This window comes from Doryrhamphus excisus, linkage group LG17, assembly GCF_037039965.1.
Source record: "Doryrhamphus excisus strain RoL-2023G ecotype Guam linkage group LG17, RoL_Dexc_Guam_v1.1, whole genome shotgun sequence".
In the NCBI taxonomy this organism is placed as follows: domain Eukaryota; kingdom Metazoa; phylum Chordata; class Actinopteri; order Syngnathiformes; family Syngnathidae; genus Doryrhamphus; species Doryrhamphus excisus.
In genome coordinates this window covers 5,087,501-5,114,004 of record NC_136373.1, presented here as the reverse complement: position 1 = coordinate 5,114,004, position 26,504 = coordinate 5,087,501, and the positions used below count along the sequence as shown (strand labels likewise).

At 40.2% G+C, this 26,504-nt stretch overlaps 3 protein-coding genes across 3 annotated transcripts in view; 1 reads left to right on the top strand and 2 right to left on the bottom strand.

The window, feature by feature from the left end:
* Window positions 1–218: 218 nt before the first annotated feature.
* Window positions 219–5,287, bottom strand: LOC131137073 (succinate dehydrogenase [ubiquinone] iron-sulfur subunit, mitochondrial-like). The gene is made up of 8 exons (XM_058084598.2): window positions 5,126–5,287; window positions 4,462–4,595; window positions 3,459–3,544; window positions 3,191–3,327; window positions 2,437–2,553; window positions 1,927–2,028; window positions 560–682; window positions 219–483 (listed from the first exon to the last, which is right to left on the bottom strand). The coding sequence occupies exons 1-8, from the start codon at window positions 5,189–5,191 to the stop codon at window positions 403–405; spliced, it is 846 nt and encodes a 281-aa protein (XP_057940581.1). The 5' UTR covers window positions 5,192–5,287; the 3' UTR covers window positions 219–402.
* Window positions 5,288–7,075: 1,788 nt separating this feature from the next.
* Window positions 7,076–22,643, bottom strand: tmem240a (transmembrane protein 240a). Its single transcript, XM_058085781.2, has 4 exons — window positions 21,953–22,643; window positions 21,508–21,614; window positions 15,663–15,871; window positions 7,076–7,963 (listed from the first exon to the last, which is right to left on the bottom strand). Exons 1-4 carry the CDS (start codon window positions 22,007–22,009, stop codon window positions 7,809–7,811), a joined length of 528 nt encoding a protein of 175 aa, XP_057941764.1. The 5' UTR covers window positions 22,010–22,643; the 3' UTR covers window positions 7,076–7,808.
* Window positions 22,644–24,926: 2,283 nt separating this feature from the next.
* otud3 (OTU deubiquitinase 3) overlaps window positions 24,927–26,504 on the top strand; it is a 6,364-nt gene continuing 4,786 nt past the window's right edge. Inside the window, exons 1-3 of the mRNA XM_058084428.2 lie at window positions 24,927–25,063; window positions 25,543–25,774; window positions 25,952–26,100. Of these exons, the coding sequence (XP_057940411.2) occupies window positions 25,569–25,774; window positions 25,952–26,100 (355 nt within the window). The 5' untranslated portion in view covers window positions 24,927–25,063; window positions 25,543–25,568. The remainder of the gene's footprint in view (window positions 25,064–25,542; window positions 25,775–25,951; window positions 26,101–26,504) is intronic.

The following is a 26,504-nucleotide window of genomic DNA, read 5'->3' as shown; positions in this document are numbered from 1 at the left end:
TACCTGGACGGTGGAAATATGGTCCAATATCTTGCTTTTGACTCTGTTTGGACTGTAATGTTGTATTCAATAACAGACACACACATAAGTACTTATACAAATGATCCGCAGTCTCAGCAAAACTGTCATTGATTTGCTACTTAAAAAATCCATAATCTAGCATGACCCCAGAGAATTTAAGATTAGATATCAATGAATGATGTCTGCAGATTAAGACCGTGCGTGAGGTATCGTTTAATATGAGTGATGGTTTTCGAATAATTCATCGTTATTTGATGGTAGATTGGTTAAAAATCAGCTCCCTCAGGAATGTCCATATGCTCTGAGGACTGGTCGAGATGTGAAAATGAACACGATTCAACCAACAACAAATAGCTGGATCCATGGATCTTCATGTAGTGTTCAAGATGACAAGGCTTTCTTGTCTTTGTAGGTCGCCATCATTTTCTTGATCTCTGCAATGGCCCTCCCTGGGTTGAGTCCCTGCGGAGGCGGCGAAAAAGAGCAGTGAGAAAAGCAGAACTCGGTAGAAAAGAGAGCGCGTTGGCGTTTCAAGTACCTTGGGGCAGGTTTTGGTACAATTCATGATGGTGTGACAGCGGTACAGAGAGAATGGGTCCTGAAGCTTAGACAGACGCTCCTCTGTGAACTCATCACGGGAGTCGATCATCCATCGGTATGCCTGTTTGACAGCGCAGATATGGACAACTATTATGTGCATCTCTTTTGATTACACACAACAAAAAAGCTTTGCGGGCCACACTTTGGACATCGGTGGACGATAGAGTTAAAAGTTCATTCATTCATTTTCTACCGCTTATCCTCACGAGGGTCGCGGGGGTGCTGGAGCCTATCCCAGCTGTCTTCGGGCGAGAGGCGGGGTACACCCTGGACTGGTGGCCAGCCAATCACAGGGCACATATAGACAAACAACCATTCACACTCACATTCATACCTATGGACAATTTGGAGTCGCCAATTAACCTAGCATGTTTTTGGAATGTGGGAGAAAACCGGAGTACCCGGAGAAAACCCACGCATGCACGGGGAGAACATGCACACAAAGATGGCCGAGGGTGGAATTGAACCCTGGTCTCTTAGCTGTGAGGTCTGCGCGCTAACCACTCGTCCACCGTGCAGCTGAGTTAAAAGTTACTACTACTAAACATAACCTGGAAAAAATTTGCCAGTTGATTATAAATTTAATTTCGCTGCCTACAACCTCGCCTGCCCGAGGCGGAGCACTCATTGTCGGACACACTTTGTCAACGGTGCCGCAGAGCTCAGAAACCGGACGTGTGGGCATCTGACATTAATGCACCTTTCCCAGCGAGAGCGCGTTGCTTCTGGCTTTAGCGACAGTTTAGCAGGTATTTCACATTCATGTTTATAAAAACGGTCCTGTGTGAAATGCTGTTGACAGATATATTATATATATATATGATAATATTATATAATATTTTTTCTCTTGCTCCAATAACTTCTGCCTGAGCTTTCCATGTAAACTGAGAAGCAAAGCTTGGGGGAGGGCAGAGACTATTTAAATATGTATATCGTCCCTACAGCCACGTCCATAAGGAAGCCTGCTCCTCTGTGACATCACAAAGGAACAGTTTTGCAACGCCCTCTAAAACCGGGCGTTTTGAGCCATCTCAATCTTCTTTCAGGACTCACAAATCTCATTATCTGAAACGTCGCCATTGTTTAACACAAGAATACAACATTTTAACTACATTTATAGGTCAGAAAAGTGGATAAAAAACACAATAGGTCCCCTTTAAATACAAATTAAGTGTGTAAGACACTTTATATTTCAATAAAAACCAACAACCATATGTAAATATTTCAAAAGTACATAGCTTGCGGTGTGTGTGTGTGTGTGTGTGTGTGTGTGTGTGTGTGTGTGTGTGTTTGCACACGACATACCTGCATGAGAACAGCAGGTCCGAGGTATTTGTCCCCATTCCACCAGTAACTGGGGCAGCTGGTGCTACAGCATGCACACAGGATACACTCGTACAAGCCATCCTGTTGGGATCATCATAAAAAGATACATGGATGGGATGTACAGAATTTCAATATGATGGAAATATTTTTTTAATGTAATATTAAATAAATTAATAATAAGAAATAAAAATAATTAATAATAATTAAATATATTAATAATAAATAAACAATTGTTTAATGATTAAATAAATTAATAAAATAATAAGAAATAAAATAAATAATAATAATAAAATATATTAATAATAATTATATAATGTTTTTATTATTTTTTAAATTTTACATTATTTAATAATTAAATAATTCAGGAACTAATAATAATAATAATCATAAAACTAATAATAATTAAATGTGATAAATGCCCAGCAACTATTTGTTTGCTGAACTGAACCGTTCCGTCTAGTGGAATCTTAAGAAGCTATGGTGATCTACCAGCTTTTGCCTGTCTTCCACAGACTGGTAATACTGGTCCTTCCCCTCTTTAGACTCATCCTTCTTTTTCAGGTAGGGCTCGATGGATTTGTACTGTGCGTAGAAGTTGCTCATATCCTGTAAGACAAAGTATACAATTGTTCCAGCATGAATGTAGACGAACGTGCCGTTACAAACACATTTAACTAAATTTGAAACACTCATATGCTAGGACTACGTTAAAAAGCCATAGCATTTCAGTATGTGGAATCAAACTATGGAATGGATTGACTAAGGAAGTCAAACAATGCACAACGATGAGCCGATTCAAGAAACAATACAAGCAGTTGATGTTTGCTAAATACAAGGATGAAGAGTCTTGAACCAGTCATGATGTGCTATATATATCACTATATTGACACTTACTATGGTACCCATTATGTCATTGGATGCTCATATCACCTCCTACTTCGGTACGTGACAAAAAATTAAATAAAAGTAAAATAAAGTAAAAAAAAAAAAAACACAAATTATATTAGGAAAGCAGGAAGTGAACAAATGTAACATTTACTGATTGTAAAAGTACCAGATGGAGGGGTAGGATTTAATAAGCTTTGCTTCTTCCTACTCCTTTTAGACATGTGAAACTGTGAACTGATTATATGATGCATTCAATTGTAATCTGATGCATGTTCAAATGAAATAAAACCATTACCATTTACTATTCATCAACATTTCCACTGAACTTATGACCAAACACGCTTGCATTACTTACAGGCACCAGATCTTTGACCACATACATGTGAGGAAGCGGGTAGATTTTGGTGACTTTGCTTGTGTTGCTGTCGATTTTATTGAGGCACGCCAGAGTATTGCCCCCATTGATGTTCATGGCACAGGAGCCGCAGATACCTGGGAAAAAAATCCAAACATTCAGATTAAAGTACTTGGGTTCACATGTAAAGAAAGGGTAGTGAACCTACGGCTCGGGAGCCATATACGTACACACATTTGGTTGCATTGTCTGTGCGATGATTTCTCACCTTCGCGACAGGAACGTCTGAATGTAAGCGTGGGGTCTAGCTCGTTCTTGATCTTGATGAGAGCATCCAGAACCATTGGACCACACCTGGATTTAGAAGAAACACAACAGTTTTATTTATATTGAATGCTAATATTAGCCACAATATAACAGCAACATGATGCTAGGTTAGCCTATTCACTGAAGAAAAACAAAATGATCAAACTTACAGCTCCCAGCTGACTTTTTAAAGATGTGTAGTGAAGCCTTTTTATACAAAGCTGTCTTTCAGCAAGTGGCGAGCGTATAAATAGGGCGGGCTCATCGAACTAGGTCCGAGTGTCGAGCTCAGAGAGCGAAAAACCTATTATCGGTTGCACGTTTTGCTTTAAAGGGGTTTTAAATATAAGCAATAATAATATATTATCATTTTAGTCCCTTTGTATTGAGTTGTCGACTCCTATAGAGCAGCTTCACACAATAAACCGCACAGGTTTTTTTTTTTAGATCTTCCAGAATCTGCACCTATTCCAGCTATACAGTATTTCTTTGGATTTTGAAAATGTATTCCACTCAAGGCCCACCCACTCTACTGTGATTGGTCCCACTCAGCTTGTAGAGCATGTGTCCGGGCATGCCCATATAAGGAAGTCACCGGCTGGGTGGCTGCATACTGATTCTGTTCAGTAAATAACATTAATTCACCTCAGATCAAGTCAATACCTTGTATACTGTTGTGTAGCTCGCTCGCTTACCATCATGGCCGACTTTCTGCTCCTTTGCATATTACACACTATTTCATGCATTTGTGGCGGTTGTGTTGATGATGTAGCGTCTTTGCTCTCTATTATGTTCCCCGCAGGTGTCAGTACTGAGTAGCACACTACCGATACACCATAAATAGTTTTGGTAAAAAAAAAAAAAAACATCACAAGGATACAGAATCGAACTATACTTCTTGATTTTGTTTTATTGAAATACAGCATCTATTTGAGGCTAAATAGACACTAGTAGTCATGCCTTACGTGTTGAGGTCAATTTCATATGTCTGCATCCTTGGTTTGTCTCCAGCTGTGTCCGGGTCCCAGCGGTAAATCTGGAACTTCTTAATCCTAGGCTCAGGAGCTGGGGCAGCCGCTGTCTGAGCATAGCGCACCATCTGCAATATAATAGACAACAAATCATGTCATAAGACTCAAATCGTAAAGGACTATTATAGGACAATTATAGGATTATTAGGACTATTATAGTTTGAAACATACAAAATGTGTTTTACATAGAAAAGCAAGCTATTTTGGTGCAGCTTTTAAATTGGCTCATGCTGGATTGTTCAATTGTACCTAATAATGTGGCCGTTTAGTACCTCTTTTGTACAATTCAAACAAGTCTTACGGCGCCCCCTAGTGGTAGCAACCCGTCACAGCTGCGTTACATCACTGGTGCTTACCCAACTGTCTTTCGTGACAATTGAAGGTGAATTTAAGAATAGCTAACAATATAATATATATATATCTGTAACTGTACATCGTATTTGCTCTCTAGAATAGCTTATATTATGCCAATAAGTTATTTAAAGTGTTAAAATAAATGACAGAGAAATGTGAACTTACATAGCATAGCCGTGTATGATAGTAGCAGATATTTAAACACAAGTTCGGCAGTTGTCCGAGAGTCCTTTAGGCGACTTACCACAGTCGTGCCAGAGTTCCTAATCGCCAAGACATTCCGGGCAAAGGCGACACAAATTATCGACATAGTTTAGTAAATAAATTAAACTAAATCTACCAAATAAATTCGCTGTGCGAGACAGTCAGCGGGACTAGCTTGAACCTTAAACCACGCCCTTTTATATATGTTGCTTTCAGATGACGTACGTAACATTGAGTGTCACGTTGCTGCCTTCAGTGCCCTCTTTCCACATGTAAAAAAAACACACTTTACATATGCTATGCCTGGATGTTACCTTAAACAACATTAAATATCCATATATTATTTCCACTTACTATATTAGGGATTTTTAGTATTTGTTTCCAATCAATATAAGTCATGTTTAACAAGTCTGTTCTGTCATGTCTGATTGCAAGTGAATGCAGCCTTCTTTCACAACGACAGTACAGTACAGTGGATGAGGGTCAGTTACATAGCGTATGCATACAGAACATTAAGTAACCTAAATCATACAGCTGCATATATTAGTTTATATTTATTGTTATATTAGCGTTTATAGCAATGTTTTGTTAATTTTTAACATTAACAATATTAATATAAGAATGAATGAATATATTATTATTATTATTATTGTTATATAATATTAACTTATTATTTATTGTTTATTTAATGTGGACATCACTGTTACATTGGACAGACCAAATGCATTGTTCCAATGTTTTCGTGCACATTTGTCAACAGGAGCCTTTTGAAATTATAATACATTAAAAGTAAAAATAATAATAATAATAAATTTGTAAGTTAAAAACCAAAGGCAACATGGTCAAGAAATCAACCAATCAAACTATTAATGTGAACACTGTTTTTTTTTTAAATTTCAGCCATTGTTAAAAAGTACTTAATTAAAAGTCTGTGTACCCTTTACAGAAAGAGTACACTGACAAAATGTATATTGCTGGAGCCTATCCCAGTAATCTCGGCAGAAAGCTCTTACTGTGTCAACACAGTATTTTTGCAACTCTGTAATAATTTAGCAAGGACTTCCGAGCTGGACCTCAGTATTTGTGTGCTTTACCGGAAGACGATCTATCATTTATTTACATTATATCCCCGTGTTCTGCTGTTTTGAAGGACCCACTGCAAAAATGGCAGTCAGAGATCATCTATATAACAAGAGTGCTTTGCTGTTTCCAAATATGTCGATCAAAGATCCTATTTGCGACAGAAGCACTGCTGTTTTTTTAGTATACTTGTTCTTATTGGCTGTTGTCATTGTTAGTCGCCATGACACAATTAAACACCAGAGGTCACTGTTGTGCTTCAGTGGCACTTTTAATAAAACAGACATCTCATCCTCACAACAGCAATGTCTGGACAGTGGAGGAGGTGGAGGCAAACATGGGTTCTCTTTGCTTCATTTCTGATATTAACAAAACTTGATTTCAAATATGTATTTTCTAATACGGAGCAGCGATTTTGCTTGCAAAATTACCGACAATTCTCATGTAGTGTCGAGTGGTCGGGGGTATTTACTAGACTGCAGAGAGCACCGGGCATATATTACTGTAATTTGCTCCCCTGCAACTCTAAATAGAATATAAAATATGTTTTTTTTCCAAATAAATAATGATACCGAACTAGTCAGCGTCACTTTTAATAATTTAAATACATGTATTTTTTATTCTAAATGAAACAGTGTATAAATTATTCAGATATATCATAACAAATATAAATTATTTCATATTCTGTCAAGGTCGATTTTGGGTTAACATTGACATTTTGCATTATAAACAATTTTTTTTTTGCATAATAAATTAAATTTTTTGCATTATAAAAATAAAAAATGAGTGCTATCTGGTACTCATGGTAATCAGAAAATTACAGCCATCAGGTGGAATTAGTTATTTGAGGTGTGGCAATTATTTTTAGAGAGTAGTGCGCTATTTGGTGAAATATGGTACATCAATTAGTTTCATAATTTTTTTTTTTATGGCTTTGTGCATTATATTTTTCATTGACCAAGCTGATACTTGGTCCCTGTGAATTCTGCCTAGCAACAAGCAAAATGTTAAGAAAACAAACTGGAATGTACCATGTGTTTTATACACTATTGTGTATATAGTACACTATTTTGCAAAGCAAAGAGAACCCAAAGCACAACGTTTTTTTTGCCTCCTCCTCCTCCTCACCCCCCCTCTCAAATATTTACAATAAATTAAATTACATTCAGTTATTTCACTATGTAACAAAGCTAATTCAATCTCTGTGTGTGTGTGTGTCACATGTTTTTGCGTCCATCTTTTACTGCTTCGTTCGCCGTAATCCTGGACCCGTCAAGCCAATCATTAGTGAGAAAGTAATGAAACCCCCCCAAACCCCCAGGCCCCTTATTTAGAACTATGTACACAAGCAGCAATCTAACATCACAAAAAAAAACACCCTCCGTTCAACCCCACCCAAAAAGAAAAAAACAAACACTGCCCACATATTTTACCCTGTTCTAAAAGAGCATGCCGAGTTAAACAATCAACACAGAAAATGTCTCTATACAGAAAAAACACTCTTAAAAATGTTTTTGTTTCCGATGCTCCTTCAGGTGATCACCTCCTTGCGTTAATTTGGGCCCATAAAGGGTGGGGTTCCTTTGAGGAAGTAACATGGAGAATTCGCCAAGGACAGGCTCAGGTTTTTTCTTGTTGTTGAGTCAGAGGTGACGAGGGCTCGGGTGGCCGTTGTGGTAGAGCTTCTGCTTGATGTGCACCATGTTGCCGCTGGAGTCGTCCAGCTGTCGGAGCTGGGCCCGGCGACGCAGCTCCCGAAAGTTACAGAACTGAGGCAGCCATGACCAGGATGGCGTATCTGGAAACGAGAAACAGACCAAAATATGGTTAGACTTGGCTCAATATATTGGAAATGTGGCTGCATGGTGGTTGAGTGGTTAGCGTGCATGCCTCGCAGCTAGGAGACCCAAGTTCAATTCCACCCTTGGCCATCTCTGTGCATTCGGGGACTCCGGTTTCCTCCTCCGAGGTTAATTGGCGACTCCAAATTGTCCATAGGTATGAATGTGAGTGTGAATGGTTGTTTGAATATATGTGCCCTGTGATTGGCTGCCCACCAGTCCAGGGTGTACCCCGCCTCTAGCCCAAAATCAGCTGGTGCTTCCTTCCAAAATGGTCTGCTTTAATTTATTCCACCCACAGCCCGCCTCCGGGCATGCCCACTCTGCTATGATTGGTCACACGCCCAATGTGTTTTCATAACTATGAACCATATAAGGAAGTCCGTCCCTCTGTGACATCACAAAGAGGCAATTTTACCACGCCTTTTAGAACAGAGCGTTTTGATCCATCCCAAACAGGACCCGAACCAGGTGAAAATAATAATAATTGAACATTGAAGCGGAGTGGTTAGCACACAGGCTTCACTGCTAGCAGACCTGAGTTCAATTCCACCCGATTTCCACCAGATTTCATGTTCTTCTCCTTTTCCTGGATCTGGTCCAAAGCAAGCTGAGAGGCAGTCTGATCCAAAATCTGTTTTCCCAAAGTGTTTTCATAACTATGAACTATATAAGGAAGTCTGTCCCTCTGTGACATCACAAAGGGGCAGTTTTACCACGCCTTTTGGAACAGAGCATTTGATCCATCCCAAACAGGACCTGAACTAGGTGAAAATAATAATAATTGAACATTGCAGCGGAGTGGTTAGCGCGCAGACCTCACAGCTAGGAGGACCAGGGTTTGATTCCACCCCCGCGGGTGGAATCTCTGTGTGGAGTTTGCATGTTCTCTCCGTGCATGCGTGGGTTTTCTCCGGGTACTCCGGTTTCCTCCCACATTCCAAAAACATGCTAGGTTAATTGGCGACTCCAAATTGTCCATAGGTATGAATGTGAGTGTGAATCCAGAATCCAGATCCAGATCCAGAATCTTATGATTTGAAGGTCCAGTCATTTTACGCAGCATAAAAGTGACTTATTGAGCTCACACATACTTTTGGACTGGCATGGCTGAGGTCGTTTAGTCACCATTTTCATCATCGCTCTAATAACATTTAATTCAGGCAAGTACAAGGTAGCTATCTTGCTCTGGCGGGGGGTGCACTGTGCTGGATTTATTTCTTCTGATATCACGTCATGGAGATGAAGATTGGATTTAGATTTCAGCCAAGCGGTCGGGAGAATTTTTTTGTGTCTTTTGATGAAGGATATGAACTCTGACTCGTGTTATTACTGATCATAAAGGAACCGCAGTACAATACACGCCTGGATACGCCGGATATACTTTCAAAATGGCACATTACTGGCATAAAAGGGTGCAATTAAACCACATTTTTCATGCCTATTACAGCCTTTTATGCTTTGATTCTTAAGTAAATTTCCAAAACAGATTCTACTATCATATCATTTCATCTGAATAATATTAAGTAACTTTGATCAAATGTACAATGTCTATAGCTTTTGGACATTACAAGGTTTATAGTGTGCGTAAAGCACCTAATGTGTGGTTCCAATCCTGCCTTGTGCACTGCCACATAAGTCATAAAATGTAGCTCGTATCATTCACTGTAGTGTGTGTGCGATACTGCTAGATTTTGTATCGATCTGATACCAAGTAAATACAGGACCAGTATCGAAAAAATCAGAAAAAATTAAGTTTCTTTTTATTTTAATGAATATTAATGTATTATACTAAAATATTAATACATTCATTAAATAATAAAAATATTAACATATTATACATAATATTATACATTAATTAATATTAATATTAATAATTTTTATTAAGTGTCTTTATTTTTATTTTCTTAAAGGGGACCCATTATGCTAACTTTTCGACCCTTTGTATTGAGTTGTGGTCTCCTATAGAGCAGCTACACACAATAACCCACACAGAAAACATTTTAGATCTTCCACAATCTGCACCTATTCCAGCTGTATTTTCTTTCATTGATGCTTCCTGCCAAAATGGTCTGTTTTACTTTATTCCACCCACAGCCCATGAACCATATAAGGAAGTCTGCCCCTCTGTGACATCACAAAGGGGCAGTTTTACCACGCCTTTTGGAACAGAGCGTTTTGATCCATTCCAAACAGGGACCAGGACCAGGTGAAAATAATAATAATTGAATATTGCAGCGGGCTGCACGGTGGGGGAGTGGTTAGCATGCAGGCTAGCAGACCTGAGTTCAATTCCACCCGAGTTCAATTCCACCCGAGTTCTCCCCGTGCAAGCGTGGGTTTTCCCCGGGTACTCCGGTTTCCTCCCACATTTCCAAAAAACATGCTAGGTTAATTTTGCGACTCCAAATTGTCCATAGGTATGAATGTGAGTGTGAATGGTTGTTTGTCTATATGTGCCCTGTGATTGGCTGGCTGGCCACCAGTCCAGGTTGGACCCCGCCTCTCGCCCGAAGATAGCACCCCCGCGGCCCTCGTGAGGACAAGCGGTAGAAAAAATGAATGAATGAATATTGCAGCTGTAAAAATAGGTCATATGTAAGATAATTTAATGTCAGTACACACAACAGGAGAGGCCTTGTCAGGTTATAAAGTGAAGGAGGTGAGGGCAGAGTAGAGGGGCCTAGATAGCTAAAGGATAGGAAGGAGGAGGGATGGCGGCCATGGCGGTGAAGTTGAGGGACAGTGTGTGTGTGTGTGTGTGTGTGACGAGAAGGGGGAAGTTATTTATAGCCGTGAATGGGCCATGCTGTCCACAAGGACTGCTCTGAAGGGTATCCAAAGGAAAAGAGGAGCAAACAAAGACTAGAGATGACAATGCATTAGCCAGGACATTACCATGCTATTTGTTGTCATATACAAAATGCTATATACATCCCAGCATCCCAATGTATGTGCTTGTGTGTTTCCCATTGCAGTTTCCCACTCACTACCGCTCTCATTCTATTTTTAGCAGATACTGTAGTGTGTGTGTGTGTGTGTGTGTGTAAAAGGCGGTGGGGGATGTGACAGCACAATCACCCTCACCCCCCCCCCCAATACACACACACACACACACACGTGGAGTGAAATCCTTCCTCCCACTGTCAGCCTCACCTTCACTCCTCATCTCAGTGAGGCTAAATGAGTGTGAGCAGGCATCTATTTCTCTCTCTCTCTCTTTCTCTCTCTCTCTCTCTCTCACACACACACACAAAAGAGGGGTATTCCCTCCCAGTATAAAAAAAATAAATCGTTTAATTTCCTTTCCGCTTTTTACTGATTTCGGAGTCGCCACAGCGGATCTTTTAGTGTACTCTTCTATGGCGTACTGTTTTAATGTAACATATTTTTTTATAGTTTATTTCTATCAGTTGTAATTCATACATATATATATATATATATGTATGTGAATAAACTATATATATATGACTATTTATTATTTAATTGTTGACCTTGATTGTTGAGACTGTATGTTGAGAATGTATTTTTTATTAGTTTTAGTTTAGTATTTTTTTATAGTTTATTTCCATCAGTTGGCATTCATATATATATATATACATATATATGAATATATATGCGTAAATTATATATATATATATATGATTATTTAATTATTTATCTTAATTGTTGAGACCTTGATTGTTGAGATTGTTGAGTTTATTTTTATAGTTTATTTCTATCAGTTGTAATTCTATGAATAAATTATATATATATATACATGAATATTTCATTATTTATCTTAATTGTTGAGACTGTTTTAATGTAACATATTTTTTATAGTTTTATTTCTATCAGTTATAATAAAAGAAATATATATACACATACAATATATATATATATATATATATATATATATATATATATATATATGTATTTTTATTTATTTATTTAGTTTAAAATAAAGAAGACAGTTCTTGATTTTATTTTTCAATTCCACCCTCGGCCATCTCTGTGTGAGCATGTTCTCCCCCCGTGCATGCGTGGGTTTTCTCCGGGTACTCCGGTTTCCTCCCACATTCCAAAAACATGCTAGGTTAATTGGCGACTCCAAATTGTCCTTAGGTATGAATGTGAGTGTGAATGGTTGTTTGTCTATATGTGCCCTGTGATTGGCTGGCTGGCCACCAGTCCAGGGTGTACCCCGCCTCTCGCCCGAAGACAGCTGGGATAGGCTCCAGCACCCCTGCGACCCTCATGAGGATAAGCATTAGAAAATGAACGAATGAATGAATCTCATCAGGCCTGAGAAGTTTTCCTCCAAAAGTCACACATCAACAACTCCAAATCAAAACATCTGAAGCCACAAGAATTCCGTGCCAATTTGTGCCGAAAGACTGACTACTAGTCTCCAAATTTGGAATGCGAGCAGATGGCGCTGAAACAGCACATATAAGGAACATTCTGGATGTTTTTTTTATCCAGTTCAGTGCCTGTTGTGTAATCGCTGCACAAGTAGATGTCACAAAGAGGCCAGTTATCACACTTAGTTTGATTTAAATATACGATATGTGTATGAGATATGAGAGAAGAATGATGATGACTGAAGATGGTGTACCTAATGCTGTGTCGTGTGGGCATATCCGTATTAGGACTATTCCAAAGTGGGACGCTGCTCTCAAAGTGTCATAGGAGTGATATCGGAGCTGACAAGGTTGTTCGGATGAAAGATTAATTGTTTTGACAGCAGATAATCATCAGAATGATAAGACATACAATGCTAGCGTCATGGGTGTGTGTGCTTTGAATCAACACTCGTCAACTTGTTCTGACATTTGCTTTGCTTTTCAGACCAGAATGATTTGACCTGGCTTAGTTTTTACACTGAATGGTCTTCCATTTATGTGGGCTTGGGACCGGACCTGGACATCTCCAGTGGCTGGGTGATGGGACTCGACCTCACCAAGTCTGCACAAAAGGTAGCAGCATGTACCATTACTATTATTTTTATTTAGTTTATAAAGTCAATGCAAGTCATTCATTCATTCATTCATTTTCTACCGCTTATCCTCACGAGGGTCGCGGGGGGTGCTGGAGCCTATCCCAGCTGTCTTCGGGCGAGAGGCGGGGTACACCCTGGACTGGTCGCCAGCCAATCACAGGGCACATATAGATAAACAAACAGACTGAGAAACAGCTTCTTCCCAAGAGCCATTACCACCCTGAACTCAGACATACAACAAGACCGGTCATTAGCATAATGCAAATGTGCAATATTTCCATCACTGCCTCTGTTACTACCTCGAAAACATATTTATTTATTTAACAATACAATACACTCATATGTGACTTACTCATCTGCATACACCAATTATTATTTGCACTAAGAGCCATTCATCATTTGCACTAAAATTAATATATATTCCGGTATATGTTTACTTTTACTTTTTGCATACCTTTTTAACTTAACTCGTTGTACAATAAAGGCCATTCCATTCCAAACAACCATTCACACTCACATTCATACCTATGGACAATTTGGAGTCGCCAATTAACCTAGCATGTTTTTGGAATGTGGGAGGAAACCGGATTCCCCGGAAAAAAGCCACGCAAGCACAGGGAGAACATGCAAACTCCACACAGAGATGGCCGAGGGTGGGATTAAACTCGGGTTTCCTAGCTGTGAGGCCCGCGTGCTAACCTCTCTTCCGCCGTGCAGCCCCAATGCAAGTCATGTCTTCAAATATTCACGACACCAAATGTATACCGTAACACAGTCAAAGATCCTTAATATGACAGGAGGTCTCTCTTTGCAAACACAATTTAAAGATCCTTAGTAAGACAATAGTCACTATAATGTATGACTCCCTTCACCCAAATAGGTTGGGGACCACAGCTCTAAATGTTTTTAATCTTGTATTGTAAAAAATACTGGTCAAAGAGCCTCTCCAGCAGCCTAGTACCGGTCCGTGAGCGGGGCTGAACCGGGGGAAAAGCTTTGAAGTACAATGATAAAAATACTGGTCAAAGATTGTCTATGAGAAATGAGCACTCTACTAGCTTTACAAACCTAGTACAAAAGCACTAGTCAAAGATCCCCTGTCCGACAGGAGCGCCCTGCAATTTTAAAGCACTTACTGCAGAAACGCTAGTCAAAGATTCGTAGAAACACAAGCCAACTCTCATCTGTTTTCATCTCACCTAATACAAATCACAAGTCAAAGATCCTCTATGTAACAGTAGCGCTCGGCTACATGAATTCTAGTCAAAGATCCTCTACATCCCCAATCACCAGTTATAGTCACTATAATATATGACTCCCTTCGCCCCCAAAAAGGTTGGGGACCACTGCTCTAAATGTTTTTAATCTTGTATTGTAAAAAATACTGGTCAAAGAGCCTCTACAGCAGCTTAGTACCGGTCCGTGAGCGGGGCTGAACCGAGGGGAAAGCTTTCAAGTGCAATGATAAAAATACTGGTCAAAGATTCTCTATGAGAAATGAGCACTCTACTAGCTTTACGAACCTAGTGCAAAAGCACTAGTCAAAGATCCCCCTTCTGACAGGAGCGCCCTGCAATTTTAAAGATTCGTCGATACACAAGCCAACTCTCATCTGTTTTCATCTCACCTAATACAAATCACAAGTCAAAGATCCTCTATGTAACAGTAGCGCTCTGCTTTATAAATTCTAGTCAAAGATCCTCGAAATTGGGGGTCCCCAATCACCAGTTATAGTCATTATAATGTACGACTCCTTCTCCCCAAAAAGGTTGGGGACCACAGCTCTAAATGTTTTTAATCTTGTATTGTAAAAAATACTAGTCAAAGAGCCTCTACAGCAGCTTAGTACCGGTCCGTGAGCGGGGCTGAACCGGGGGGAAAGCTTTCAAGTGCAATGATAAAAATACTGGTCAAAGATTCTCTATGAGAAATGAGCACTCTACTAGCTTTACGAACCTAGTGCAAAAGCACTAGTCAAAGATCCCCCTTCTGACAGGAGCGCCCTGCAATTTTAAAGATTCGTCGATACACAAGCCAACTCTCATCTGTTTTCATCTTACCTAATACAAATCACAAGTCAAAGATCCTCTATGTAACAGTAGCGCTCTGCTTCATAAATTCTAGTCAAAGATCCTCTACATTGGGGGTCCCCAATCACCAGTTATAGTCATTATAATGTACGACTCCTTCTCCCCAAAAAGGTTGGGGACCACAGCTCTAAATGTTTTTAATCTTGTATTGTAAAAAATACTAGTCAAAGAGCCTCTACAGCAGCTTAGTACCGGTCCGTGAGCGGGGCTGAACCGGGGGAAAAGCTTTCAAGTGCAATGATAAAAATACTGGTCAAAGATTCTCTATGAGAAATGAGCACTCTACTGGCTTTACGGACCTAGTCAAAGATTGTAAAAAATATTGGTCAAAGAGCTTCAATATGACAGTTTTTAAGGACCTATTGCAAAAACACAAGTCAAAGTCTTTCATGCGTCACAGATGTCCAGCGAACATTCAAACCCAGATCTCCTGACTGCGTGGCCAACATACTAACCGCTATACCACCGTACCCCACAAACATCACATCCACAGTCAATAATACTTTTATGACAGTTTGACCCCTGGATAGAATGATTTCCATTTCCTTGATTCCGTATGGGAAAATAACCCAAACCGCGTCTTACCGTAGTAGCGGCTCGACCTCCAGGCCCGGACGGCGCAGTGCAGGATGCCGTCCAGCCACAGCAAGAGCCAGCTGATGCAGAAGCCCAGCAGCAGGCCCAGCATCAAGTCCATCTCCTGCTTGGTCACACTGTCACTCACAAAGTAGTTCTCAGATGAGTCCACCAGGGAATGGTCTCCGTCGTATGGGATTACGTAATGGACATGATGTCTGCGGGAAAAAAGATGTTAGATTTCGTGAATGCTACATACTTATAGGGTACCACTTATAGGTCTCGGGGCTGATAATGGCACACGGGGGCATGATACTGGGCCTGATACCAGACAAACCATGTGATGATCTTATTATCACATACTATTTAATCATGAGCTTATTATCACGTACTATTTAATCAAAAGACCATTTTGTTTCCAGAAAATGTTCAGTTTATTACATGTATTATATCTAAACAGTGTAAACACAATAATTGCAAAAATATTTCAACAATAATATTTTATCAACCGTCTTATCTTATCAATGTCTGATAATTAAAGTTCCATGAATCAAGTTTGGGCAGCAAAACAAACGCTGTGTGTTCACGCTCGTGTGCTGTTCTCTGATTGGTTGTTTCACGGGCACGATACCAGAGCAGCGCGCTCTGATTGGACAGCTACGGGGGCTGATACTGGACATGGTTAAACTCTATATTTTATCAGTATCACTGCCCTGGGCTTTGACACAGTATCATTTCAGCCTTTTTCTGTATCATTCATGGGCGGTTTCTAGGGTACAGGGCCAATTAATACTGTAGTATGTGATAATGTACTGTACTTTATCACATACTACAGTATTAATTGGTTTCTATGGTACAGGGCCAATTAATACTGTAGTATGTGATAATGTACTGTACTTTATCACATACTACAGTATTAATTGGTTTCTATGGTACAGGGCCAATTAATACTGTAGTATGTGATAATGTACTGTACTTTATCACATACTACAGTATTAATTGGTTTCTATGGTACAGGGCCAATTAATACTGTAGTATGTGATAATGTACTGTACTTTATCACATACTACAGTATTAATTGGTTTCTAGGGTACAGGGCCAATTAATACTGTAGTATGTGATAATGTACTGTACTGTACTGTATCACATACTACAGTATTAATTGGTTTCTAGGGTACAGGGCCAATTAATACTGTAGTATGTGATAATGTACTGTACTGTACTTTATCACATACTACAGTGTTAATTGGTATTGAGGGTACAGGGCCAATTAATACTGTAGTATGTGATAATGTACTGTACTTTATCACATACTACAGTATTAATTGGTTTCTAGGGTACAGGGCCAATTAATACTGTAGTATGTGATAATGTACTGTACTGTACTGTACTTTATCACATACTACAGTATTAATTGGTTTCTAGGGTACAGGGCCAATTAATACTGTAGTATGTGATAATGTACTGTACTGTACTGTACTTTATCACATACTACAGTATTAATTGGTTTCTAGGGTACAGGGCCAATTAATACTGTAGTATGTGATACAGTACAGTACAGTGCATTACAGTATTAATTGGCCCTGTACCCTAGAAACCAATTAACACTGTAGTATGTGATACAGTACAGTACAGTGCATTATCACATACTACAGTATTAATTGGCCCTGTACCCTAGAAACCAATTAACACTGTAGTATGTGATACAGTACAGTACAGTGCATTATCACATACTACAGTGTTAATTGGTTTCTAGGGTACAGGGCCAATTAATACTGTAGTATGTGATAATGTACTGTACTGTACTTTATCACATACTACAGTATTAATTGGTTTCTAGGGTACAGGGCCAATTAATACTGTAGTATGTGATAATGTACTGTACTGAGTGGACAGCTACGGGGGCTGATACTGGACATGGTTAAACTCTATATTTTATCAGTATCACTGCCCTGGGCTCTGATACAGTATCATTTCTGCCTTTTCCCGTATCATTCATGGGCGGTTTCTAGGGTACAGGGCCAATTAATACTGTAGTATGTGATAATGTACTGTACTGTACTGTACTGTACTGTGGAGCATGGCTGTGTAACATTTGCCTCAGCAACTGACCCCACGGTGCAACACTACGACTACGGCTCAGCGACTTCCCTCAAACTCAAAGCTGTACTCCACTGAGGAGCAGCGCAGTCTTCTTCTTCCAGTCACTGCACGGTCAGAACACACAGCAGGGGGGTTGAGCCTCAATGAATCTACACTAGACGAGTACATGTTGTACTACACTATCTCCCTTTGCGGTCATTGACCATATTATTATACTCTATGTTACTTTGTTGAGTGTCCTAGACCATAGACTATGACCTTATATATGGTTCATAACTATGAACTATGACCATATAAGGATGTCCGCCCCTCTGTGACATCACAAAGAGACACTTTAACCACGCCTTTTGAAACAGAGCGTTTTGATCCGTCCCTAATTTCTTTCAGGGCTCACTTCCAAATGCGCAAACCTCATTATCTGAAATTTTGGCATCGTTAAACACAAGAATACAACATTCTAACTGAAAACACACATTAAGATGTCCACTAACACAAACAACATGTCTCCATCTTAGAATAGCACTCATGTCATTGCTTTAAATGCACATTGAATACAATTACCATGCATTTTGGCTCACGGTACTCCACTGCAATCTGAAGATAAATGTGCAAGTAGCTGGAGAGCACACAACTCCAACAACGTCTAGCTAATCCTCATTTGGATCGCTACCAAATTGTACACTTGGATAGATTATTCACTGCAAAATTGTGAAGTAAAAAGGTAAAAAAAAAAAAGAAGTAATGGTAAAACAGGATATGATACAATGTGATGCAAGACCGGGACAGAATCCAATTGGATAGAAAAAGGCAGGACAGGTTTTCTCCGGGTACTCCGTTTTCCTCCCACATATTGTATCAAAATATGACCGTCCAATATAATAACAATAATAACTTGTTGGCTTGTTTCCTTACCATACATCGATATCACGTAATTGCTGTATCATTCATTTATTCATTCATTTTTTACCTTATCTTCACGAGGGTCGCCAGGGTGCTGGAGCCTATCCCAGCTGTCTTCGGGTGAGAGGCGGGGTACACCCTGGACTGGTGGCCAGCCAATCACAGGGCACATATAGACAAACAACCATTCACACTCACATTCATACCTATGGACAATTTGGAGTCGCTAATTAACCTAGCATGTTTTTGGAATGGGCTGCACAGCGGTCGAGTGGTTAGCGCGCAGACCTCACACCTAGGAGACGAGGGTTCAATTCCACCCTTGGCCATCTCTATGTGGAGTTTGCACGTTCTCCCTTGACTCCAAATTGTCCATAGGTATGAATGTGAGTGTGAATGGTTGTTTGTCTATATGTGGTTATTTTTAGCCTTATGCATTATTTTAGCTGTTTGAAGATGAACTATATCAGTAAATTTAAGTATTAGTGACTTTAGAAATAAGGAGTTAGTATGTTCTCTGTAGGCGGCATTATGAATTATCCTTACTGACCTTTTTTTTTTACAATTATGGCGTTAAAATAATAAAAACAGCTGTTTTCGGTGATTCAGCGCAGAAATCACAAACCCAGGAACAATAATAAACATGTTGCGACATACACAGCTCAAAGTATCTTTGCAAAGACTCGATTCTTGTGCAATTGGAGCTCATTAGCTGGTTGTATCTAATGTTTTGCTGACCGCTTATAGCATTTTGCATCAATTCAGGACTGGATACCATAGATACCATACAATACTGGTTATACTAGTAAGTAATACCAACACATTATACACAATTCATTGTAAAACCAATACAAACATTGATAAATGTCTTTCAAAATGGCGACAAATACATATAGGTATCAAGTCGTCACATCAAATCAGCACAGTGGAGCAACGGACGCTGCCAAGTGCAATGACACTGACTGTGTCCTCCAGCCTGACAAGGTGACACCTCCCTCCACAGTCCTCAGGTGGACCGGCTCAGGTCTGTTCCACTCCAACATGACAACAACTCAACTTAAAGATATAGGGTTTATCAATCAAATCAATGTAACGTAAAGCTAAGTGATGATTGACACTGTCGGTAGTAGGTGGCCATTATTGTGCGTGTAGTTTATGTCGGGCAAAATGTTGAAATAAATACAAAACCAGGCTGCACAGTGTTGTGAGTTGTGGTTTTCTATAGAGCAGCTACACACAATAACCTGCAAAGAAAATGTTTTAGATTTTCCAGAATCTGCACCTATTGCAGGTGTATTTCCTGTTATTGGTGCTTCCTTCCAAAATGGTCTGTTTTAATTTATTCCACCCACAACCCGCCTCTGGGCGGTCACACGCCCTTATATGGTTCATAACTATGAACTATGACCATAGACTATGACCTTGTATGGTTCATAACTATGAACTATGACCATATAAGGAAGTCAGTCCCTCTGTGACATCACAAAGAGGCAGTTTTACCACGCCTTTTGAAACAGAGCATTTTGATCCATCCCAAATTTCTTTCAGGACTCACTTCCAAATGCGCAAACCTTATTATCTGAAACTTTGACATCGTTAAACACGAGAATACAACATTCTAACTACCTTTATAGGTCAGGACCCGGACCAGTAGGAGAAAATGTAATATAATAATAAATACAAATACAACATATGAAGAAAAGTATTTAAAAATCTGCTTAAAAAATTATAAAAACTGAAAATAAAAATAATTGAATACTGCAGCGGGCTGCACAGAAGATGAGTGGTTAGCGTGCAGGCCTCACAGCTAGGAGACCCAAGTTCAATTCCACTCTCGGCCATCTCTGTGTGGAGTTTGCATGTTCTCCCCGTGCATGCGTGGGTTTTTTTCTCCGGGTACTCCGGTTTCCTCCCACATTCCAAAAACATGCTAGGTTAATTGGCGACTCTAAATTGTCCATAGGTATGAATGTGAGTGTGAATGGTTGTTTGTCCATATGTGGTTATTTTTAGCCTTATGGATTATTTTAGCTGTTTGAAGATGAACTATATCAGCAAGTTTAAGTATTTGTGATTTTAGAAATAAGGAGTTAGTATGTTCTCTGTTGGCGCCATTATGAATTATCCTTACTGGCCTTTTTTTACAATTATGGTGTTAAAATAATAAAAACAGCTGTTTAAGGTGATTCAGCGCAGAAATCACAAACCCAGGAACAATAATAAACACGTTTCTACATGCACAGCTCAAAGTATCTTTGCAAAGACTCGATTCTTGTGCAATTGGAGCTCATTAGCTGGTAGTATCTAATGTTTTGCCGACCGCTTGTAGCATTTTGCATCAATTCCAGGCAGGAAAAACAGAGGCCGATGTATGCCCTGCAGTATATGACACCCTTACTGTTAATAGCAATGCATTATAGTGCAGATGAACTCATAACGAACACACAAATGAGTTCATTGCTGCTTATACTGATACCGTAGCCTCTTCCACCACCTCTCTTATTGCAAGACTTGATTTATTTTTGCGCTTTATTCTCATCTCGAGACCCGTACGTAAGTGTATACACTTGATGCTCACACTCCCATCACCTATTTATGGCGCCTCCGACACACACCTTGGCAGGCTGCATGCAGCAAAAAGGCTCACAATCGATGCATGCAACAAAAAAAAAAAAAACAAAAAACGACCACCACCAGTGCATCTGAAAATAAACGCACCAGCTTTGCACAGCTCCATCTCACCCACACACACACACACACACATACATACATACATGAAAAACACCAACCTACCAAGGCCTATTAATTGACAGTATATGGAAATATAACAGCATGCAAATACAACATTTACCTCCCACAGTTGCAGTGACAGACGCGGTCCTCCCCTCGTAGATGTGGCAGGATGTAGTTGTGAAAGCGATCCAGTAGTGCGTTCATGTCCATTAAACAGGCGATCGCCTGCAAACACACACGTCAGTCAGCTGGGACATGACCAGCAAAAAGGTGCACATTTCTTTACAAAAAATAATAATAATAATAATAATAAACCTCACTGCTGTGGAATCAAAATTATAAACGTAAAATCACATGACTAAAAAAAAAAAATTGATATGTGTTGGTAAGATCCTCCAGAAGATGAGGAGGAGAGAATGAGGATGAAGAGGAGGAGGGGGGGTGCCTGAAAATGGATTATTTATTTATGATTAGAATGTGATTCTGCAAGGTTACATTTGCACCAAAAAAAAAAAATGTGCCCATCTAATTACATTTAGTGGTGTATATTCGTGACGTCTTACCATTACAACTGAGGCACCCAGAATCATAAAAATCATGGTGGTTGTGATCATATGCATCCAAACTTCCAAGCTAGCCCAACCGCTGGTCCTCTTGGCGGGGACTCTCTCTCTCTCGCTACCCGCGGCGGTGGAGACGCTTCGGCTTTTGGGCTCTGCAGGGCTGTCCCTCCTCCCGGGGGGAGCCGCTCATGGAGCCGCCGCACAGCCCCTTGGCTCCCGGTGTACCCCTCCCTTATATCTCCGGTGTCCTCCTCCCTATCTTCAAGCAGCAGCAATGGGGGCCCTTTGCCGTCCAACAGCACCCCCCCCCCCCTTTTTCCCGGTCTCAGATAGACGCGAGCCGGTCCTCTCCTAATTAGGAATGCAAAAGAATCCGAGTCATTTTACGCTAAATATAGAAATATTTAATTGGTATCCTCTTAAAAAAAATGGTATCTCCTTCGATCCGGGATTATTCCACCTCAGTACCGGCAAATTCTGTCCTCCATGCAGCCAAAAAAACGCCCACTTTCCCCCCAGGATAGACGCGTCAAAGACCTGCACCTTTTCTTTTCATTGAAATGGAGGTGGGGGGGGGAGGTGTGGTTAGACCCACCCTGCATCCCGAGTCCTGGCCGCTTCAAGGAGCATCTCAACCCGGAGACACATGACGAGACTATCCCATCCTGGCTAGACCCCCCTGAACAGCAGCAGCAGCAGCAGCAGCAGCAGCTAAGCTTAAAGACCAAGACCAGGATCCACAGCGGCGTGCGCGGGCGCCACTGCTTCGTAGGGGGGCGGGGGGATCGATACAAATATTGATTTAAAAAAAAACAACCGATACCAAGTGTAGTATAATTGTGTTTAGTTATGAATATTACTATTATATTTTTGTATGGTTGAAAGAAATGTTAATTTGAATCGCAGTTGTTGTTGTTGTTGATAAATTATCTTACATTGATAGTGTTATATTTATATATTAAGTTGTTCACAAAATATAAAAAATGCCTAACATTTTTATTTTAATCATAGTCAGCAAATTGAAGGCAAAATTAACTCAATTATTTTGAACAAAATGTATTAGTATCGATAATAGTCATCTGGATCGACATCAATATTTGCAGTATAGCCCAACCTTACTGCATAGTGGTGTGGTGTGACATAGGAAAAAAGGGGGGAAATGGGGGCCAAGACGTGGGTGCCCCCACCCAATGAGATGCCTAACTCTTGGGATATTGTATCAAAATATGACCGCCCAATATAATAACAATAATAACTTGTTGGCTTGTTCCCCCAATACATCGATATCATGATATCATTCATTCATTTATTTTTTACCGCTTATCCTCACGAGGGTTGCGAGGGGTGCTGGAGCCTATCCCAGCTGTCTTTGGGCGAGAGGCGGGGTACACCCTGGACTGGTGGCCAGCCAATCACAGGGCACATATAGACAAACAACCATTCACACTCACATTCATACCTATGGACAATTTGGAGTCGCCAATTAACCTAGCATGTTTTTGGAATGGGCTGCACGGAAGTCAAGTGGTTAGCGCGCAGACCAGGGTTCAATTCCACCCTCTGCCATCTCGGTGTGGAGTTTGCATGTTCTCCCTGTGCATGCGTGGGTTTTTTCCGGGTACTCCGGTTTCCTCCCACATTCCAAAAACATGCTAGGTTAATTAGCGACTCCAAATTGTCCATAGGTATGAATGTGAATGTGAATGGTTGTTTGTCTATATGTGCCCTGTGATTGACTGGTTGGCGACCAGTCCAAGGTGTACCCCGCCTCTCGCCCGAAGACAGCTGGGATAGGCTCCAGCACCCCCCGCGACCCTCGTTAGGATAAGTGGTAGAAAATGAATGAATGTTTTTGGAATGTGGGAGGAAACCGGAGTACCCGGAGAAAACCCACGCATGCACGGGGAGAACATGCAAACTCCACACAGAGATGGCCGAGGGTGGAATTGAACCCTGGTCTCCTAGCTGTGAGGTCTGCACGCTAACCACATGACCACCGTGCAGCCCTTGCTGTATCATACAATTGGAAAAAACATTGCCACATCATACTGAGAGGTGTTTGTAAGATTTTAATCATTTTGTGTAGTTTGTAGCTTTTTCTTTGGCTTTTTTTAGTGTGATGTTAGGGTTATGATAATGCACAATGTGGTGCTGACCCAAGTAATTGGAAAATGCTGTAAATAGACACAAAATAGGCCACATCAATGTATATATATATATATATATATATATAAATAAATATATATATATATATATATATATATATACCTCTCAGGCTTTCAAGCTGTTATTTTTAGTGTCACTCAAACAAGCATGTATACAGACAAATAGAAATGATGCTTTGTCCATACTCGGCTGACTGCTCTTCTATTCCACTCAGGTGACTTGACGCTGATTGCAGCACATGCATGCATGGGTGTCCTTAAGGCCATGACAGCTGTTTTTACACGCAAAACGCCCCATCTAAACTACTCATCAGCTTGTGCAGCTGCACGTGTTATTTCATACATGTGCCACATTGTGCCTCTCAGCTTCGACCGATGCAATTTTCATGCGCTTGTCTCGCTGCAACTTTTCCTTAGTAAACATCCTGTTTATTGCTTCTCGGCCCACGCCTCCCCCACACATTGCCATTCTGCAAACTGTGTGGAGTCATCAGGAGAAGAAGGTGATGAGTAGATTTGAAAAGAGCTGAGAGCAGCAGAAGGCTTTTCAGATATTTTTTTTTGGAAATCATAATTCTAACAACCTTTTTGAGTCACAGTCTGCTGTGTGAATGACTCACAAGATAGACGGAATTGCCCTTTATTATTACTTCTATTAAATAGATTAGATTATTTCTTTGTCTCCAAAAGAAATTCATAGTATAATTTAATTACATTGTTTTTAATAATTTGAAGTTGTGAGCCATATATATTTTGCAAATTGCATACAGTATTATTGACGTGAATGTATTTTGGTTCATCCGAGTATCCATACTTCCTTGTTGGCGTGACGTAAGCGGAAGTTATGTTGTAAACATTCCTGTGCGGACATAAGCAATATAATCGCTCCCTTCGTCGTCGAAAGAAACAATTAAGGAGACGTATTTACGAGGGAATTTCGTGAAAAGTAAGCAACCCGTTAATTTAGAGTTTGACTCTGCAGTTGTTTGCTTTGGGTTCGCTTTTCTGTGACTTTTTACGTAATCATTAAGACAGCTGATGCTAGCAGCTAGCATAGCAGTTAAACTTGATTTATTCGAACGTAGCTTGGACCGACATTAACCTAAACATATTGTTGCTTTTTTTTTTACCTTTTATTTCCACGTAAAATAATGTTTCAGCTACTTAAATAGGCGTTGAGCTTACTAAAAAGGATCAATGTCTAATCGTTCAGTCGTCAGTTATGTTTTTATGAATATTGGAATTAAACAAATGAAGGATTTTGAACATTTTTTAATTTCATTTTAGTAATTCAGACAGTTTTTGGAATTTAAATCACTTTCACTTTTGTTCTGTTGTTGCTTTTTGATAACTAGATCAGTTCCTGTCATCAGGAAGTTTCCATAAATTGCTCCTCCACCTTAATATCCGTGACTGGTTTTGCAGGACTGCAGAATCGACTGCAGCAAAATATGTCGAGGAAACACGCCGCAAAGCCGACGCGAGGCAACAAGAAGAATGAACTGGAGCGAAAGAGGGACGAACGGGCGGCGAGAAGGGCCATCGCCAAGGACCGCAAGAATCGTCCTCAGGATGCCGATGAAGGAGCCGAGTTTATCAACTTCTCTAATCAGCTGCAGGCGCTGGGACTGAAGCTGAGAGAAGTACCCGGGGATGGGTACGTCAGAAAAGACGTCATCATTTAGGCATCATAATTTAACAAGGAAGTGCCTGCACTACAGTGTAGTTTTTCAAATGATCCACGTTCAGTATCACTGTCATTTACTTGACTTCCACAATGCAACACCTTAGCACCTGGACAAGTATCATACTGGTTTCCATTATGTTACTCCAGGAACTGCCTGTTCAGAGCTCTTGGAGACCAATTGGAGGGACACTCCAGATCTCACCTGCAGCTCCGTCAGGAAACCGTCCAGTACATGATGTCCCACAGACAAGATTTTGAACCCTTTGTTGAGGACGACATTCCTTTTGCACAGCACTGTAAGAAAAAAAATGATGCCATTGCTAACACTGTTAATAATAGTAATTACAGTAAAGTCTCGTTATATCGATACCGGTTATAACGAATTACTACTTATTACGATACTATTTTCATTTCCCGGCAAATTTCTAGTCTTTTATGATATAATTAGTTCCGTTACGATACCCGGTTATTATGATAATCCGGTTACTACGATGCCCTTTTCATCTCCCGCCAGCCAATTTGGTCTGCTTATATCGATACAAAAGCAGCTTAAATCAATCTTTGCTTAAGGATTTCAATACCAAAAAAGAACACGGCGAACGGCTGCTTCCAGTCAACTTTATTTTTCACACTTCCACCACCAGAGTGCAGCACACACACTGATTCCCGCACTTCCTGGTTCACAGGTCATGCTCAACCC